General features: G+C 31.5%; 1 protein-coding gene across 2 annotated transcripts in view; it reads left to right on the top strand.

Moving 5' to 3' along the window:
• LOC139519970 (AP-5 complex subunit beta-1-like) overlaps positions 1 to 9,115 on the top strand; it is a 31,002-nt gene extending 21,887 nt beyond the window's left edge. For both annotated transcript variants that reach the window (XM_071312300.1, XM_071312299.1), the window contains exons 17-24: positions 700 to 766; positions 1,312 to 1,358; positions 2,081 to 2,151; positions 3,417 to 3,522; positions 5,305 to 5,368; positions 6,279 to 6,434; positions 7,181 to 7,281; positions 8,849 to 9,115. In XM_071312300.1, the coding sequence (XP_071168401.1) occupies positions 700 to 766; positions 1,312 to 1,358; positions 2,081 to 2,151; positions 3,417 to 3,522; positions 5,305 to 5,368; positions 6,279 to 6,434; positions 7,181 to 7,281; positions 8,849 to 9,000 (764 nt within the window). In that variant the 3' untranslated portion in view covers positions 9,001 to 9,115. The remainder of the gene's footprint in view (positions 1 to 699; positions 767 to 1,311; positions 1,359 to 2,080; positions 2,152 to 3,416; positions 3,523 to 5,304; positions 5,369 to 6,278; positions 6,435 to 7,180; positions 7,282 to 8,848) is intronic.
• Positions 9,116 to 20,521: the final 11,406 nt, after the last annotated feature.

Below are 20,521 nucleotides of genomic sequence, written 5' to 3'. Positions count from 1 at the left end.
AAGAACCCTGATGTTATGGCTTGTAGGATATACCATGAAATCTATATTATCTTTCTTTACATCCTATTGAAAGACTTTTATTTGTAATTATTATGCAGTCAAGCCATGAAGCTTTTGGATAGTTGGAAAGAAACATTTTTCTTTTTCTTGAAAGACAATTAATTTGGAAAATTATCTATACTGGTTGTGAACTTACTGTAAATTGGCATTAGTAAGCAGTAAAGGAGACTTTGCATAAATAAGATGTTCTACTGTTATACTAAGACGAATATTTTAACTTCTTGTGTAAAATATGTTTTTTTTTTTATAAGATTAAGATGGGGTTTTTGGGTAATGCTAAGTTTTACCTGTTTATAATGCTTTGTGGGAAATAACGAGTATGAGGACATAACCTTGACCTTGTTACTCCATTATGACTATGGTTTTAACACTCTAAGACAAACAAACATAATACTGAAATGAAAATATCAGCTTGATCAGCTAATGCACAATTGGTTTGGGTTGACAAGTTTTTTTTGTCATAGCTATGACATTTTGCACATCTTTTGCCATGACTTTTCATTATGTTATTACTCCTTTATGGGAAAATAAGCATCATGATGATAATACTGTAACTGTTGAAAAGATTTTTAAAATACATATGTATAAAAAGTATAAAAAATCTAAATGGTAAATTCGTTTTGATTATGTTTTTTTAAGGAAAATCAGATGACAAAAGCTGTAGTAAGATCCTTCAAGCTAATCCTCCAGTTTTAGAATGGCATAGGTATTTTTATATTATTTAGTAAATAAATAAGAAAAATTTGAGGTCGACATACATCAATGTTATGGCAAACTTAAAGCAACATTTGAAAGTATCATACTTTCAAATGTTGCTTTAAGTTTGCCATAACATACTGTATGCTGTTGAAAGTATTAAACTTACACAGGATTTGCTTCAAACAAATAGTTATTCAAGCAAGAATGTCTTTTCTTAATCATTATGAGCGCTAGATAAGGATCTAAAAATACAAACAGTAATTTGCGCATATTTAAAAAAAAATTGTTCCTTTTCTAAAATAATTTTGCACACAAATGTTTCAAGAATAGAGTTATTTTCTCTTGTCACTAAAAAATTACAATAGTATAGGTATAACATTAATGAAAAGTGAGTTTGATTTTGTTGTTTAAAAAGGTGTATACAAATGTAAAGGTGATTCCTTTGAATATTTAACAATTGTGAGTGGTTAGTACAGAAGTATTTAACAATTAGAAACATATGAAGGATTAAATGTAACTATAATTTATGCCGGTAATCATTGTTTTTAATAGGAATACTGTGACTACTAACTTTGAAAAAGAACAAAAAGAGTTTGAAGGTATGGCATGGAAATGTTTACTCCAAATAATGATGACATCTCAAAAGGAAGTTTTTAATTTTTTGCTTTGATATCTTTCGACAACATCATAAAACTGAAGCCATTATTTTAGTTGGACTTTGAGAGATAATTCCCTTCTCAACTTTGAGACTCATTTTCCCATTAAATTTTAATTTCACTCGAATGCGACACAAAGAAAGTAAAATAGCATAATTGTATGACTAGGAAATGTTGTACTATATATGAACATACTGCATCAATAACTTGATTGCATAGTTTACATACCAGAGGCGGATTTAGGGGTGGCCCAGGGGGTTATATAGGGAATCACTGAAGCTTGACATGGCCCCTCTCTTAGGCAGTCAGTGGACCCCCACTTATGAAAAATTCTGGATCCGCCTCTGCATATTTTGTGCAAACGTAATAAAAAGATCATTTAAAATCGTTGACAATACCTTGTTTATGATATTAAAACCATATTTTAGGAGACATGCTTTGCATATGTGATGATATTTTATATGGAATTTCAATTCTTTAGTTAAGATTATGAATCCATTTGCATTTGAAGTGACCAAAAAACTATGATATGTCATTGCAGACAGTGGTTTCATATTCCACTTGTTTTGGAAAAACAAATTTTTTTGCTGTTGATGTATGAAAAAAATGCCTAATCATTACAAAAATAACTGCAAATTTGATATTTATATCATGTATAAATTCAGATATAGAATCCTACTATGATTGGTTATCATCAGCAGATATTTCCATTAAAGCATCATATAAAATACAAATGGTAAGTCTGTGTAATGGATTTCAGTTTTTCCAATTTTCAATTTGTTATAATTTCATGGCTGTCTCCTTCCAAATTGAATGTATCATATTTAAAAATACTTAACAGGCTCTGTTTTTGCTAATTATCAAGAAAATTCATTTGTAATCACTTAAAATTATTATTACTGATAATTGATATGCAGAACTATTCCATAGAGTATCTTTTTTGTAAAGTAGTTATGAAATTTAAGTTCTTCTGTACTTATTAACTGTTCAATTTATAGATGGAACTTTACCAATAAATGGATTGTAGGTGGGGAGCCTTGCAATGAAGCGTTAATCACTAGACTATGTGGTGGCAGTCGACAAGTGTAATTTGAGGCTTTGCATAAATGATTTTTTTTTTTTGGAATAAATTGAATTATTAGCTGTCTACTTCAATTATATATAGTATTTGGCACTGTATGCTCAGATATGCCTTAGTTACTTAAAGTTTTTTCTTACCATTACTGTCAATTATGCCCTTTTGGAATAAGTTGAAATTATAGAACTTAAAAAATGGGGTAGCACATCCACTAATGAGATGAATCATTAGAAATAAAAAGCTTGGAACAAAATGAAAGTGACATTTTGGGTCCTGTGTGTAATTAAGATCTCTTATTAACACTTCTACAAGTGGTTACGATTAATACTTTATAGGAAAAAAACAAATTCAAAAGATTTATGCAAGAATGCTTCTATTATTTCTGTGTCATTATTGTCTCTTGTTGATAGTTGTCTCATTGGCAATCATACCACATCTTCTTTTTTTATGCCCCACCTACAATAGTAGAGGGGCATTATGTTATCTGGTCTGTGCTTCCGTTCGTTTGTCCGTTTGTCCTGCTTCAGGTTAAAGTTTTTGGTCAAGGTAGTTTTTGATGAAGTTGAAGTCCAATCAACTTGAAACTTAGTACACTTGTTCCCTATGATATGATCTTTCTAATTTTAATGTCAAATTAATAACATCGTTTCACAGAATTTTTATCTGGCAGTATAATATTTATAGTTGGTTGTAATGCGGAACAGCCGTTTTTGTGTATTTAAAGTACTTTTTTGGGTTGGTCATTTATATCTGTAATTTACCATCACTAACGCCCAGGGTAAATAATCCAATATAAATGCCCAAGCCATGGTTGAATAAAAACAAATCTATGGCTGCCATGAATCATTTCTTAATTTACCAATGTAAATGCTTTAAAATAATTTGTTTATTTGATTTTAGATTTTATTTGTTATTTGTTTCAGTCTAAATATGAAAAGGAGAAAGTACAAGCAATCTCTGTAAATGTTGAGAGTGATAATAACTTTGAAGCAGTGAAAGGTATACAGTTAGCTGAAATTAAGTCAAAAGGTAAGTGTTTGTCTTCGATATCTTTTTTGTCAAATCTCTTAAAATTATCTACCATTTATTTGTTATAAAATTATTATGCTGGAAATGGACTGCAAATAATGCACAAATTATCATTAAGCTATTATTTGCATTTTTTTTTTCTTAATGTATGATGGTTCATTTTTTAGGAGATCAAATGTCATCATTTCAAAGACTAAACTGTTTATGAGATTTTAGTTTTTGTCGAGCCTGCAACTTTTGTTGCAGAAAGCTCGACATAGGGATAGTGATCCGGCGGCGGCGGCTACGGCGGCGGCGTTAGCTAACTTCTTAAAAGCTTTATATTTTAGAAGGTGGAAGACCTGGATGCTTCATACTTTGTATATAGATGCCTCATGTTACGAAGTTTCCGTCAGTCACATGTCCAATGTCCTTGACCTCATTTTCATGGTTCAGTGACCACTTGAAAAAAAAGTTCAAATTTTTTGTAATGTTGAATTCTCTCTTATTATAAGTAATAGGATAACTATATTTGATATGTGCGTACCTTGCAAGGTCCTCATGTCTGTCAGACAGTCTTCACTTGACCTCGACCTCATTTCATGGATCAGTGAACAAGGTTAAGTTTTGGTGGTCAAGTCCATATCTCAGATACTATAAGCAATAGGGCTAGTATATTCGGTGTATGGAAGGACTGTAAGGTGTACATGTCCAACTGGCAGGTGTCATCTGACCTTGACCTCATTTTCATGGTTCAGTGGTTATAGTTGAATTTTTGTGTTTTGGTCTGTTGTTCTCATACTATATGCAATAGGTCTACTATATTTGTTGTATGGAATGATTGTAAGGTGTACATGTCTAGCGGGCAGATGTCATGTGACCTTGACCTCATTTTCATGGTTCAGTGGTCAAAGTTAAGTTTTTGAGTTTTGGTCTTTTTATCTAATACTAAAAATGTATATGCCATAGGTCAACTATATTTGGTGTATGGAAATATTTAATAATCTTTATGTCAGTCGCGCAGGTTTTATTTGACCGTGACCTCATTTTCACGGTTCATTGCACAGTGTTAAGTTTTTGTGTTTTGGTCTATTTTTCTTAAACTATAAGTAATAGGTCAACTATATATGTTGTATAGAAGCATTGTTAGCTGTACATGTCTGCCTGGCATGGTTCATCTGACCTTGACCTCATTTTCAAGGTTCATTGGTCTTTGTTTAGTTATCTTGGTTAATGTTAAGTTTATGGTACAGTTGTTATAAAGCTAAGCTTTTTACATAGGACTATCAACATAATATCAATGATTAGTATAGAAGGCGAGACATTTCAGCGTGTGCACTCTTGTTTCTTTTCTATGTTGATTTATCTTTTACATTTTTACTTTTATTTCTTTGATACATGTACTATTAAAAATACTACCTTGAAATCACACTAATTTCAATGGCATACAGACTTTCACAGTATTGTTTTATTTTTGTTTGTCAATTAATGCTAAAGACTGTTGTGAGATATTGATATTCTATATACACATAGTCATTATATGTTTTTTGTTATTTAATGACACAATTTCAAGAAGGCATTTTTTCCAGCTTTTGAAAGTATTTCTAAAAAAGTTAATATTCTATATACCTTAAAGTCATCATATGTTTTCTGTTATTTAATGACATAATTTCAAGATGGCATTTTTTCCAGCTATTAAAAGTACTTCTAAAATAGTTAATAAATCAAAATGTACACAGTGAAAAGTAATACTCTCATTGAACCATGGAGCTGTGGAATAATAAAATGTCACTAACATTTCAGATAGCTTAGATGTGACAGTACATATGAAACCAAAGTTCCCTATACCAACAGTATTCAGAGCATGGTAAATATATCATTCAGTAGTTTATACAAAATTAAAGCTTAAATCAGATCTCTTAGAAATATACAACATTCTCTTATGGTTGGGGCTGTTATCTAACTCCCACGTGAATAGATATTTTTCGTATCACACCGTACTAGCTGTTTTAAATATAGAAGCAATGGCAATTTCTACTCATTTTTATACAATATGAATATAACCATGCAATCTTCATCTGTAGTACTAAGAAATGCAAGAAAATAATCACTGCACAGTTAGAATAACCTCCCCTTGAACTAACACATCCATTCGATACCGTTTTGATCGGGTATTTACATTTTGATAAAAATTTCCATATAGACTATTTTACCTGATTAAATCAAATATGTAATGAAAAATATACCTGTTTTGAGTAAAATGAGGTTGAAATTTTGTATATTTGCTCAAAATTCAGATTTGTGGCCATATTTTCCCTTTCGAAAGAAAGACATAACTTTTTTGTTTTAAAAGATAAACACAAAATGTTTTTTGTTAAATAATTTGTAATTTCTGTATTTTATAAGTATTCTAAAAATTTATACATTTTTGTATTGAGAAATAACTCATATTTATCAAATGTTCATGAATGTAGAAAAAAACATTATTTTTTGCTGTATATTTATCAAATTTAAAAAAAATGCACTATTTACGTTTTCATTAAAATTGGCACACTTAATTTTCTTGCGTAATGAAACCAGATGGCAAAGGGGGGTCCATGAACTCGTTTTCAAATTAAATAAGTTTGAATGATAAAAATCAGTCAAAACTGCATCTTTTCCAGATAAATCATAGTTTGACGTGGCGAAAATAACAATTTACGTTAGCAACGTCATTACCTTCCCTGTAACTGTATCGTATGCCCTTAAAAGTTATTAGTTTCTTTTGTGTATTTCAGGGTAGAATTTACAGATAATATGTTAACATATAGAAATGACCTAGAGGAAATAAATATATCATTACTAGATATGATGCTACCTCTGCCTGAGGGCAATCAGTTGTCTCTATTCAATAAACTATGGACATATTTTACTAATCCAGAGTCTAATACAAGGTAGAGTATATCATACATGATTTTTTACAGGCAAATCAGTAAATGTTGCATCAGCTTTTGACATGACTATCCATTTGCATTTAAAGTGATATTTCAACTCAATACCTCAAATGAAACATCTCACTTTGTGAAAAGAACATACAAACTTATCACAAAGTACTATGGTAAACTAATTCACTTGAACTGGTTCAATAAGTAACATGCTGAAGGTCTTTCCAATTTACTTATATGTAGAAAATGAATAAAAAGTGAAATGCAGATTTGATGGTTATTCTTTGAAATGTTGGTTTTTGAACATGCATGTGGAGAACACAAATTACTGTCTAACAAAACAAGAATTACCTTTTGGTTACTTTATTCAAGAAGACATAATTCAAAAGGTGTATTTAACATGAATATTGATTAAAACTTATCATTAATATAGTATACTGTAAATTCAGAAATTATTGCGATGTTCTTGTTTTTGCGAAAAATGCTACAGGGTTATAATCGCAATAATTTAAACTTGCATTTTGAAATTTTTTGAATGAATTCAACAGGATTTTTCTCTATATCGGAAAAAATTCAAATCACATTTTAGGCTAAAATGACATCATCGCAATAATAAATGCACACAATAACTTCTAAATTAGCAGTATATTAATTAACATTAATAAAATTGAGATTCCATAAAGACATATTTTTTTCACATATGACTGAATCTTTTATATAAAAATGCTTAATTATTGAATAATTTGTATTTGCAGTAGACAATGTGTTCAGTCTATCAAAATAGTTCATAAAACATTGGAGCAATTTTCAGAAAGAATGAACCAGTTTTGTTCATCATACAAATTGAAGGGTAAAGGTAAGTCATTGGAAAAGAAGCTAATGTGACTTCAGAATTTAAAAAAAACATCAATTGTTTAATTATTGTAAACTTATGTTGATTCTATTACTCGATTTATTTCACTTGACTGGGCGGAGTTTAACGATTCGCTCACAATAACCCAGTCCATCTATAGATAGGTGTTTTAGGATAAACTCATCAATGAAGTGTCCAGTCATTGTTTTGTAAATTCCCTTGATGACACTGATGGATGATTAGAAATCAGTAATAATTATAACGGCAATCAGTCTTATCACACACATCTTCAAATAGGCTGTACTTATACAAATGAAAACATAAGCTCCGCCCGATCAGTTGAAATAACATTGGTAATACGTAATGATAAATAAATGGAATACCGACTGGTCACAAAATTATGTAAATTTATTTAAACTTCTCAAAACCTTTTATATAATATATAATTAAATAATATGATTAAAACAGCCCTAATACTACCAAAAACAGCATGTGTCTAATGGTGACGTCGTCCTAGTTATATAAATCACATGATCTATATTGCTTTTCGGCCCTGGTCCAATATTTCCATTATGGACTGGCAATGAACCCTGAATTACATGTAAACATATATTGTGCATGTAATTCAGGATTCATTGCCAGTCCATATTGGAAATATTGGCCCTATATTCACATCATTGCCATTGCATATTGGAAATATTGGCCCATTATTCACATTTGATGTATGTAATACAGCATTCAGAGAACAATTCTGTATCGAAAAAGTTGTATTTTTTAATAAAAGTGTTTTAAACTGGCTGTTTCTGTATTGGCACTGGTATAGATTCTCGGTCAGCTGTATTGGCCGTGAGACCCGTAGCCAATACAGCAAACCTTGAACTTATAAAGTGTAACAACATATGCCATTAATTTGAAAATGTTCTCTTTATTCCAGTCTTAAATAAGGTGATAAGTTTGAACCACTCTCTGTGTGTCTACTAGGTTTGATGTATTAAATGATCATTTAAAAAGACTCTGTTTTTTCCAAAGATGTGTGATAAAGGCTTCATCTCAATGAACCCAATTGGCAGAAACTACAGATAGAATGTATTGTTGATTAGCACCCAGTCTGAAAATGCATATAACATTTACTATACACTAAGCAAACAACAATCAATTGATCAATGAATCATTTAAAAACTAGTTAGCACAGACTGTCAATTCACTGACTCTGTTCATATCATATGTTCATACTATATCTTATACTGTTAGCTTTTTTGATAAAAACTGCAGTGAAAATTTAATATTAAATTGTCCACCCTTGAAATTTGTGTAATTAGGTTATTTCATAGTCGTCTTGACTCCTATTTTTAAAATCCTAGATTTTTATAACAGAAACAAATTTCTGCTATCGTTCACCATATCTGATCTTAGTGGCAACTTTTAAAATTAGTTTTAAGTTTATATAAACAACACCCAAGGCTGGTTTGCATTTGAGCATGGTGGGTGAAAGAAAAAAATATGTTATTGTTTTACCTGACTTTATGAAATGAATGGTAATTTTTTATCATTTTGTTTTTATATATTATAGAAAACAACCAATCCTGCTATGGAATGTTATTGGCATCAGGTCATCATTTATTGTTGTTATGCCAAGGGAAAGAAGAGCAGACCAATGTTTCCATAGCAACAGACTCTTATCACATGTTACCATTTGTTGATACATTCCTAACTGAACTTTAAAAAACTGACTTACATTGTCAGAAATATATGTGCAATTTTTATATAATTGGTGCTTTATTACTATTGTTTACAAACAACTGACTGTGATAAAAATAAATAAAATTGTAAAATGTAATAGACTTTGTTTATGAATGGTCAACAATACTACAAACCTCATGTGTGCCCTCAGTAGTTGCAGTGATGTTATATGTTAACTGATCTCTGTTTCTCCATCTGCCATGGTAGATTTCTCAGGAACTGTACTCTAGAGTGATCAAGAATTGCTCATTCAGTTCATCAGTGTTAGTAATAGTGTGTAATTAATTTTTGTTGATTTCTATCACGGCATTTAGAGATATAATTATCTGCTACAATATCTACGACATTTTTATAATACATAAGTTATAAAAGCACTGTCAATGTCATATCAATAGAAATGGCGAATAATTATAAGAGATAGAAAACGTGCAATGCAGTCTAAATTCTTTACCTTATCTGGCAAATAACTACAAATGTACTTCTTTGCCCATACTTTAAATTTTTCAGTATGTTGAATGAATAAATAAAAATTGTCACACATTACTTCAATACTACTAAAACAGAATTACTTCTTATTTTGCTAGGAGCTCAACAATGTCCAAGTGTAATGTGAGCATTGTCAAGAATCAGTCCGGTCAACATTGCGCATGCCTGAATTCAGAACCCTACATGGATACAATCGTTATATAGAAGTTATATGAAAAATAATTTTTAACAGACGATATTCGATTTTCTTCTCAGTTCTTTTCTTAGCTGTTCTGATCACCATAATCCTTAATGTGTCTTCTTTTTAATGATATAAATTATTTTAAAATTATGTTTAAATTTCATGCAACAAATTTTTATTTTTTATACAGTGATGTCAAATGGCGTACATTTGCCGTTATTCTTACAGAAAATGTAATTTTTAGGAAAAATGTTCAGCTTTGAAAAAAACAAATAAAATACTTTTACTGATGACATTCCTTAGCTGTTGTGACCAAAAGAAAGATGAAAAGTTATAGTTTAATGTGGTGTAGTTTATTTTTAGATAGCAAATATTTTCAATTGCGCAATAGCAAAAAACTACAAACTGGTTTAATTCAATCAAATATTTGTGTGGGTGCGTGGGTGTTGCAGCCTGTAGCTCATTGCCATATTCAGCATGGCCATAGAGGTCGCTCGCAGCTTGAATCAGAATTTTGGAATTCCTGTATCAGCTTGAATTAGAATTTTGGAATTCCTGTATTGGGCACTTGTTAATTTTCTGTTGACTAGAAAGCAGGTGTTACACAAATTAGTTATTTTTTTTAAAAGAAAAAGAAAAGATGCCAAACAAGTAGTCCAATCGGTAGTCACCCTTTGACCTCAACAAAATATTATAGAATGCTCTGTAGCCAAAGTAATGCCACAAAGTAAAAATGTATATTCTAGTAATGAAAAAGTAAATACAAGTTGGTGTAATAAAATGTATGTTTAATTCAAAGGATTGTTTTTGTATAAGTTGTAAATGAAATACAGAGGATGGAACCTCTACACAAACGAGTATATAATAATATACAGAAAGTCTGTAGTGTTTTAATTTTGGTTTTGTGTGAATTATAATTAACAACAGACTATTAGAGACAATTTTAGATTAATTTTTAACATAGTTTAGAAAATACGTCAACAACTCTTGATCGTTGTTCTTCATCTCATTGTTATTCGTTCAGTATAACCCGAATAATTCAGTAGTTATATTACGATCACTTCGATCACTCCATTAACCTCGAGAAAAGTAGTGGATAGAGGGCGCTGAATTATTCGAGTTACGTTCACTACTGATATAGGGTCTTCTTATATGAGTATTGCAAGTCAACAGACCTTTACACAATCTTGTTTATACAGTCATGCTGATACATAATAATTCATGTGATATAGTGTAAACGACGTTTTGTATTAACTTGTTTTAGGGCTGAAGGAATTACAAAACACTAAATAATATGACATTCACGTTTTTATAATTGAAGTCAAGGATTTGTATAGTGACTATACAAATCCTTGTTGAAGTTAATTATATTCAAAGTTTTTGTTTGTGTCTGTTATCACGTGCTTATAACCGATATTAAATAAGTATGAGAATGCAATCGTAATCTAAAGCGCATTGTATTAAATAGATGCACGTTCAGCTGAGTGTTTTATCAATACACAATCACATTTTTTTTAATTAATGGGATTGAAAAGTTTCTATTCATATTTGGTATAAAAAAAAAGTTCAGCAGTAGCTGTATGATTGCAGATTGTCAATAAGACAACTCCCCAAGTGACTAGTGGCATTTCAACTGGTTCTTTTGGCTCTTTTTCGTAACAAAACTCGTATAACCTTTTTTAAGGCTATTTTAATACACAATCATAAAGGAGCACATCCATTTCGTCGCACTTTAACATTGCATAAAACAGCATATAGAATACACCAATAAATTCCACTTGATACGGCCAGTTAAAATCATAGATTTTTCATCAAAACCTATTTCTTAAAACTAAATATATGAATAATGTGTGCGCACAATACATTAGAAAGTTAGCACCTTTCAAGACACGTTTTACCATGATGATATAAATTTACATTCGCCGTCAAAAAGAAACTTGTTGATGACTAAAATAATCGAAACTAAGATATGTCTAAATACAACAGTATTCTTGTATAAAATGAAATTAAACTGCTGTTTATAGAATTGCCTTGTCATTTTATTTTATCCCAAGCTCTCCAACTGTATTAAAATTCATTGAATCGAAACAATATTAAATAAAAATTCAATTCTTCACAAAACGATAAAGATTGTTAGTTTTGAACAGGTACTTGTATGACAATTAACATGTCAGCTTCAGGCCATATACCTGTGGGTATATGGTGACATACCTGTGGGTATATGGTGATATACCTGTGGGTATATGGTGGAAACGATGCTGGAAGCTTGTACTATTTTATTAAAAACAGGAAAGGGTCAATAAATATGACATTTCCGAGATTTCATTTTCAGACATAATTTAAGATTATTGTCATAACGTAGCTGAACGTTCATCTATTTAATGCAATGCGCTTTAGATTACGATTACACAAAATCAGTCACGTCTCAGTCATTACAGCTGAACGGACGTGCTGGGCCAGCTCTCCTTTACCCGCTATCTTCGATGAGGGTTTATTGTTAGATGATCAACGACTTACTTCTTAAGATGACAGAAACCAATCCATGCCGTACAGATAGACGTAGGAGTTGGCGTACCCGCGTTAACATGCACTCCAAAACCATTGTATCATGGGGAGTGTTATGCCGATTAACGTCCGAGGGCTGTATCCTAGGCTGTTGGGTGATACGACCTTCATTTTACTGCCTCACGGCTTTGGTCCTGATAACGCTTCCTGTCATCTTTAAAACTACGTCCACGATTCATCTACCAGTACTCCATCATCGAGGTTAGCGGGCTGCCAAGCTGACCAAATTGGCCCTGAAAGCAGCCGTTGTGAAGAATAACATCAAAATAGTAAAAAACCAAAATCAACTCACCAAAACCAAGATGGCGGCCTCCATTCGGCGTCCTTACTACCTGTTCCTGACCCACGGCAGAAAATATTTAAATGCTCATCAATCGCCTTCGGGCACCGAGCCGACCGTGCGAGGGCTGTATAGCCAGTCAAGGTCGTTAAACACTTCCATTTGTTGTTACGATTACATTCTCATAGAATCTGCTTTTGAAATGACGCATTCTCACTATCTCCCATATCGGAAGAGCATCAACTGGAAAAAAAACAGAACAAATTAATTATAAAAAATTATAATGTATGAAACGCTTTCTTTTCCTTCATAAATGATTTAACCAGAGCCATAAATGTATATTTACTTATTCATGTGTCTCTGTTTAACTTAGAAGAAAATACAATAATTTACAAATGATAAGACGGGGTACGTGGTATGATTGGCAATGACAGAACATGTCACCATTACTAAAGGAACAAAGAACATGGTTGAAAGCATCTTTAAGTAACTGTATGACCTTCATCAGTTAATTAAACCCATATCGTATAATAGCTTTATAGGATAGATTTGAGAATGGAAACGAAAAATGTGTAAAAAAGCGTTTACGATAGACAACAATCTGACTATGGAGCAGAAAACCGCCCAAATCCATCAATTGGACTTTAACGCAGCACAAGAATATTCCGCACGCGCTGGTTTGCCCCTATACACAATTTCAGCGAAAAGAACACCACACAAAACTCCGTAACATAAATGAACCAAATTTTAAAAAAAAAAAGCAACAAACAAACACGCACGCACGCACGCACACAAGACTAACAAAGACTAGGTGTTCCTTACTTGGGACAAGCCCAAAAATGCGGTGGGTTAAACGTGTTTTGACAGATCTCATGTTAAATGTTGAAACCCAAACGAACTGGTATATGCTTAATCAATAACACCAAGAAAAAAATTATTTCAGACAGCAAAAAACGACAACCATATAATAAAAAGTAATTTGATCCTGGCTTTATAAAACAGAACTAGAAACCGTGATATGCAGCGGGGATAAAATGTTTGTGGGTGCTCAAATATATCTGTGGTATGAAAGCAAAACACACGACTAAACTGTTGAAAGTATAGTAGGAAAGGCTTCCTTGTCAGAATGGCACGAAACTTATCAACAGAAGACAAAAGATCTAAAGTACCGATTTGAAGATAAATCATCTTCCAGTACACATCCAACATACATATAAAAATAAAGAGATGCGGTATGATTGACAATAAGACAACTATCCACCAAAGTTCAAATGAAGTGGACGTATTCAATTATAGGCAACAGTACGGCCTTCAACAACGAGAAAACACATACCATATAATCGGCTATAAAATGCCCCAACATAAATAATATAAAACTATTCAATAAAAAAAACTAACGGCCTCGTTCATAACAAAACAATTTACGAAAAAAAATATGACAGATGACCAACAGCACTTCATTTAACTCTAGGAATTGTGCTGTTACCCGCACTCAAAATATACTGATAAGAAATAAGTAATGTAGTTAATATAGAAATAGGACAAAATATATACTAGTAATGTATTAGATCCAGATTCGATTGATAAATTGAATGCAATTTGTAAATGACTTTGACATGTTCCTTCTGACATTGGACTCATTTTAATAGTTCATTTGTGAATGCTATTTTTTTCTTTAATGAATCATTGCTAATCGTAGATTTCTACTATTCCTGTATATTAAGACCTTGATCTTATAAAGACTTACAACATAAAAGTCTATTATTATCATTCAACCAGCATGTGCACTCTTACAAATCGCTTAATTATCATAACTACATAAAAAGTCAGCGTTAGTAGAACAGACTATGACATACAATTCGCAGAGACATAAGCCATCATTTTATTTCATTTAGAAAACAATTATAGTTCTTTATAATCATTTCGGTGTCTATATGATGATCATATATCCAATATTAGACAAACTTAGATTGGTATTGTCCTTTTGGGGAAGCAAAATGGTCCGGTTATGTAGGCTATAATGTTTAGATTACGTCAGAATAATTATCAGAAAGCAAAACATTTTGTTACAATGTGCAGCACTAACGTGTTTATTCAACTCCACCATTATAAAATGAAAATATAAATCTAAAAGTATTAGAAACATGATGATTTATTAGTAATGATGATGGCGCGTTTTAAAAGATCTTATGTCATGACGCTCAACACGCGTTCCTAGATAAACTTTATTCAAAAATGAAAATACCACTTTTAAAATGCCCTTTTTTGGATTAGTCTAGCCATGTTCAAGAAGCAAATATGCATATTTAAAAAAAAGTCAGAACATAAAAAACATATTCAAAACTAAAAAGTGCTGGAGAAATTAGTTTTACTGCGATTGAGAAATATGGAATATCAAATCTACTTGCCTGAAGTTTTGAAAATTATCTTTGAAACAATCTTCTTGTTACACTAGCTGATTTGCTGTCATAGCACTGACTTCGGAAGGCCGGGTAATCTAAAATATTAGTTGTGGTTCGGTTGAATTAGTCTTTACATGTTCTAAGTCATCAACATATGTTTTGTTGGTTTTTGGCATATGATTTCTGTCTCATTAACGTGTACGTCACAATTAGTTTTGTTCATTGTTAATGAGATTTTATTAGATATAAAAAAAAAAGTACTTTTGAAAATATATTAAACATTCAACAAAAAATGTTTTATTTGGAATAAATGGTGAGTTGTGCTGAGGGTTTTAGAAAAAAAGAGTAGTTCTGTTGTTCATTTTGTATATGTGTACCAGATAAGTAAGAAGAGAATAAATCTACGAGGAACTTGGCTGTTTCCTCAATAGTTATTATCATCAAGATAATTCTCTTTACAACGTTGGGCCATATAATGAATCGACCCAGATCAGATTCTTTCGAATCTGTGTGGTGTAGTTATGCAACTATATTTAGTATTTAACTGTATGGTTCACAAGTTGGAAACTTTAGATATACATCTCGTAAATAACTTAGAAGATTTTATATTGACATTTATGCGATTGTATTTAGATTTTTTATATTTTTTATGACAATGTTTACTAATGTGTGTCGACTAATTCACATAATTTGATTCAATAATAAACGAGTAACTTTGTTATCGATTCTCATCTAAGAATATGAATGTCGTCCTATTCACGAAGGGCATTTTAATTTTATATAAAGGTAGAATTGATTTAATATTCTAATGTGATAAGAACCCCTAACGGTCTCTTTTTGTCATTGTACATGTTTTTGTGGTTTATTTTGATAATCCCATACAACTCTTAGATTGGTCCGTTCATGATGCGTATCTATACCCTTGATATATATCAACAGAGATGGAGCCAATTTGTCCAGTATTTTTTATCCTCTACGGATGACACATTGTGAATCTAAAAAGTTAAATTCCGAACTGCAAAGAATATTCAAAATAGAAAGCCATTTATCAAATACTAAAATCAATAGCTAAAACATCAAACGAATGGAAAACAACGTTTATATTCCTGATTTGGTACAGGTATTTCCTTCTGAAGAAAATGATGGATTCAACCTGGTTTTATAGTTAGCTAAACATCTCATTTGTCTGACATTCGCATCAAACTTCATTCTTTTGAAAACTATGTGTGGTCAAATCAATCGGTGAAAATGTAAAAAAAAAAAGTCTTCAAACTCTACTCGAAATCGAATATCATTTCTAGATAATTTCATAATATCTTACTTCTTTGTTATTAAATATTGTTTTCAATGATGTGTTTAACCAAAATTTAAGATTCTTTAAGATTCGAAAGACAAAATGTAAATTATTTCAGAAAAAAAAAACCCTCAGTTTTATGGATACGAATAAAATTCTGGAATAAAAAAGAATTATTGAAAAAAATATCAATTGTCGTTTTCAGATATCCCCAGGTGTTAATGATTTGACTTTATGTTTATGCAATCCATGTTATTGTAATGGAACATCAAATGAAAAAAAATGGAGATGTTATACTTGAATCTTAGTTAGATTAAAACACTTTTTGAAAAGTACCTTGGTTTGAATAATTCAGGGAAAATTGGCCTCAACTCTTTCTTAATTATTGTTTTCTCAGTATTGAAATATTTTGGTTTGTTCTTTGTTTAACACTGGAGAAATGTGATTGTTTTGATAATTGCTTAAATATACAGTTTAACAGCAATTCAACAAAATTGAGAATGGAAATGGGGAATGTGCCAAAGAGACAACAACCCGACCACAGATCAGACATCATTGTCATGAAAATTGTTTGGACGAGTATTATGAAAATATTTTATAAAGTTCGAGATTGCATGTTAGTTACGTAAGCGCGTCACAGTTTTTAATATCCTGTGGTGTATGTCGCTGGTGGAATATGTTCGGTTTGCATTTTGTAAAATTTAAAATTGAGAATGGAAATGGGGAATGTGCCAAAGAGACAACAACCCGACCATAGAAAAAAAAACAACAGCAGAAGATCACCAACAGAGAAATTCCCGCACCCGGATACGTCCTTCAAGTGTTGACTATTATCTTATTTACTTGACGTGTGGTTCTCTGTGATGAGTGTTCTTGCGAGTGTTTGTTTCTTTCACGTAGTGTTGTCATTTAACGTTATTTTTTTTAACATTATCATAAAGCGGGAGGTTTGAATATACATTAAACCAGGTTTAACCCACCATTTGTTCTTGTACATACCTTGTAAATATCCTGTACCAAGTCAGGAATATGGCAGGTCTAAGCAAATATTTTGTTATATGTATGTTGGCGTTTGTTTTTGTTGCACTTCAGTGTTATGGATAGTTGATTTGTTTCCCTCACTTTAAGTTGTAAACCGGATTTTTTTGTGCTATCTTCATCTAATTTATGAATTTTGAACATTGGTATACTACTTTTGCCTTTATCTAAGTCATGTCGATTTCTCTCAACAACAAAAATTCAACAATTTGGATGCACAAAATTAATTGCAGGATAAAGTCAATAACTGTTTAGTGTCTTTAAATATCAGCTGTATTTGTACTCGACTCAAAACAGAAGAAAAGGCTCGTTGGAGCTCGTATTACACATTTTTCTTAGCCTAGTACACAAACAGCTGATATTTAAAGACACTTAACAGTTGTTGTCTATGAATTTATTGATATAAGAGAAATATTTGTTTAATTTCTGTGTAATCAGTTTTTTTTAAACTCATCGAGTATTTAAATTTGCGTTTATACCAACTTTTGGATTTTAATCCTTCATGTAAATGCACTCAAAGGAAATCTCTTTTCTCGATTCCAAATTAACATCACATACTCAGGAATCCATTTTTGAGAAATATGCTGACCATATATATATCGACTGATTTTGACATTGATTTTGAATAGTTCTGACCATCCAAGTCATAAACCCAATAAATTACTAAGCACATTTATCTTAAATGACAGCCAATTTATCATTTCATGCTAAAACATTTTATCGGTTTTGTATCCTTTTTCCTTGCCTTCTAGTGATCTGAAGCCTTTGCTAATTAGTTTGTGTAAACATGATCGTTGTGTTAATACGATATGTTTGTTAAGCAACAAGTTCTCTGCAATGGAAATTCATTTTGTATTGAAAAAACATGATTGCAGAATCATTGTAATTACGTATCTTGGTTTACTTTTGGTGCATATTAGCATCATAGTGTCCAAAGCTAAGAGATCACTCTATCGTGTTTATGTTTGACAGAATGTAACTTTATTTTGTGAATTCTTCTGTTTCTGATTTCAGTTACATACATTTAAGACTAATGATGCATCTTATGGTACGACAAGTGTAATAGGTTTCATTGACATTGACACCAATCGTCAATTATCCTGATTATCTTTTAAAGAAAACTCTGTAAAAAGTAAAATCACAAAAATAATGAACTCCGAGGAAAATTCAAGTTCCTTATCAAATGGCAAAATCAAAAGTTCAAACACATCAAACGAATGGATAACAACTATCAAATTCCTGACTTGGTACAGGCATGTTCTTATGAAGAAAAAAGTGGATTGACCCTGGTTTTATGACTAGCTCTGTAAATACATCTTACTAGTAAGGAGCACTTCATACTTGGGAAAGGAATAGGTATACGAACGTATCCTCCTTATCGCCAAAGATTTGAGTTTTCAGTATTTTTTTCTGTCGGTGTTTTTTTTTATTGTACCCTTTATTTGAACCTGAGGTTTTTTTCTAACAGTATGCCCTTCTGCTTTAATGAAAATCCTACTTCAACCGTGACTAATAGGACAATCTGAAGAAAATGAACCTTAAAAGAAAACACAAATCGAATTTGATATTTGCATCAACACAAAAAGACAAGCAACCACAACATCAAGTAGCATATGAACACAATAAATTAACAAACAACATATATTCTCATGAAGCACATATACTATTATTGCAAATATGTGTGGAAAACAATGACCTTTCATTAGACATACATCTATTGTTAGAATGGATAAAGAAACATATTTTGATAGTCCAAATTTTATTACTAATCCTTTCATTCTCTTGTAGATTAATATTGTGTCGGCATTGTTTTCGCTATTTCATAACTAAACTGCGCAGTACTCGCTTTTTCATTTATTTTGTTTTGTTTATTTTACCACAGTCAAAGGCAACCTTTGCCGGATTTTGAACACTTTTACATAATTTTTTTTTATTTAGCATCCCAATTATTTGAATTTTAGCATCACTGATGAACATTGTGTAGATTTAGCGCATATATAGTATACTAAACTTGTAAGGCTAGTATCTTTGATAAGTTATTTTCATAAACTGACTATGTTCTACATTCAGTAATTTCTAGTTTTGGTTAAGTATAATTTCAACTGTATGAGAACTGAAAGTGGAGAGCATCTCCATCTTTATTGAATTTACTTCGGACAGAAGCATGCAAGTTCCGAAATATTTTACCATCTAAGTGTCAACAGCTTTTGCTTAAAAGAGGGACGAAAGATACCAAAGGGACAGTCAAACTCATAAATCTAAAACAAACTGACAACGCCATGGCTAAAATGAAAAAGACAAACAGAAAACCAATAGTACACATGACACAACATAGAAAAGTAAAGAATAAACATTACGAACCCCACCAAAAACTAGGGGTGATCTCAGGTGCTTAAGTTTTCTTTGACGTAGATATCGTAAAGGACACGTGGATTAGGAATGGTACGGACTGATATTTTACCTACAGCCAGATAAGGTTGCCTTGGTTTGTTACTCGAACTAATGAAACAGTTAATGTAAGTCAACTTACGCGTCATACTTTAAACCACACTATTATTTTACTTATTATCTGTTTTTTGTCTATTTTACGTGACTGTATTTATGTATCCCATCATACTTTGAACGACAAAATTATTTCATGTCTACCTGTGCGAATTTCAAACGCGCAATTTTACATCAGTACTTAAACCCCTCCATCCTTTATGGGTGCATTTTACATAGATAAATAAAATCGTATAATATAAGCAAAATGAGGATGTATGCCTTTTTGTGCTTCTTCGTTACATTTGTTGTTTTTATAGTGATTAAGATGATAACACAATGTTGACTGCTGTACCCCTATTTTTGACATTTTTACCTATTGTGTCTGTTTGTTTTGTTCACGCATCGGTGACAATTTGATGGAATTTGATGTGACTGTCATACAAATGAGAGGTTTAGCTAGCTATGAAACCAGGTTCAATCCACCATTTTCTACACAAGAAAATGCCTGTACCAAGTCAGGAATATAACAGTTGTTATCCATTCGTTTGATGTGTTTGAACTTTTGATTTTGCCATTTGATTGGGGACTTTCCTTTTTGAATTTTCCATGGAGTTAACTTTTTCACAGAATCTTAAGCAGTATTACATCTTTTATTTAGATGTACTTATTTTTCCCTTTCGCTTTTTTGAAAACATAAGAATTTGAGCAATTGGCAGATGTTCTATATGATACTGTATTCGCTTTCCGTCAAATTGAATGGTTGCGAGAAGAAT

This window comes from Mytilus edulis, chromosome 4, assembly GCF_963676685.1.
Source record: "Mytilus edulis chromosome 4, xbMytEdul2.2, whole genome shotgun sequence".
NCBI classification, from domain to species: domain Eukaryota; kingdom Metazoa; phylum Mollusca; class Bivalvia; order Mytilida; family Mytilidae; genus Mytilus; species Mytilus edulis.
The sequence above is the reverse complement of the archived record's forward strand: the minus strand, read 5'-3'. Positions and strand labels throughout refer to the sequence as shown.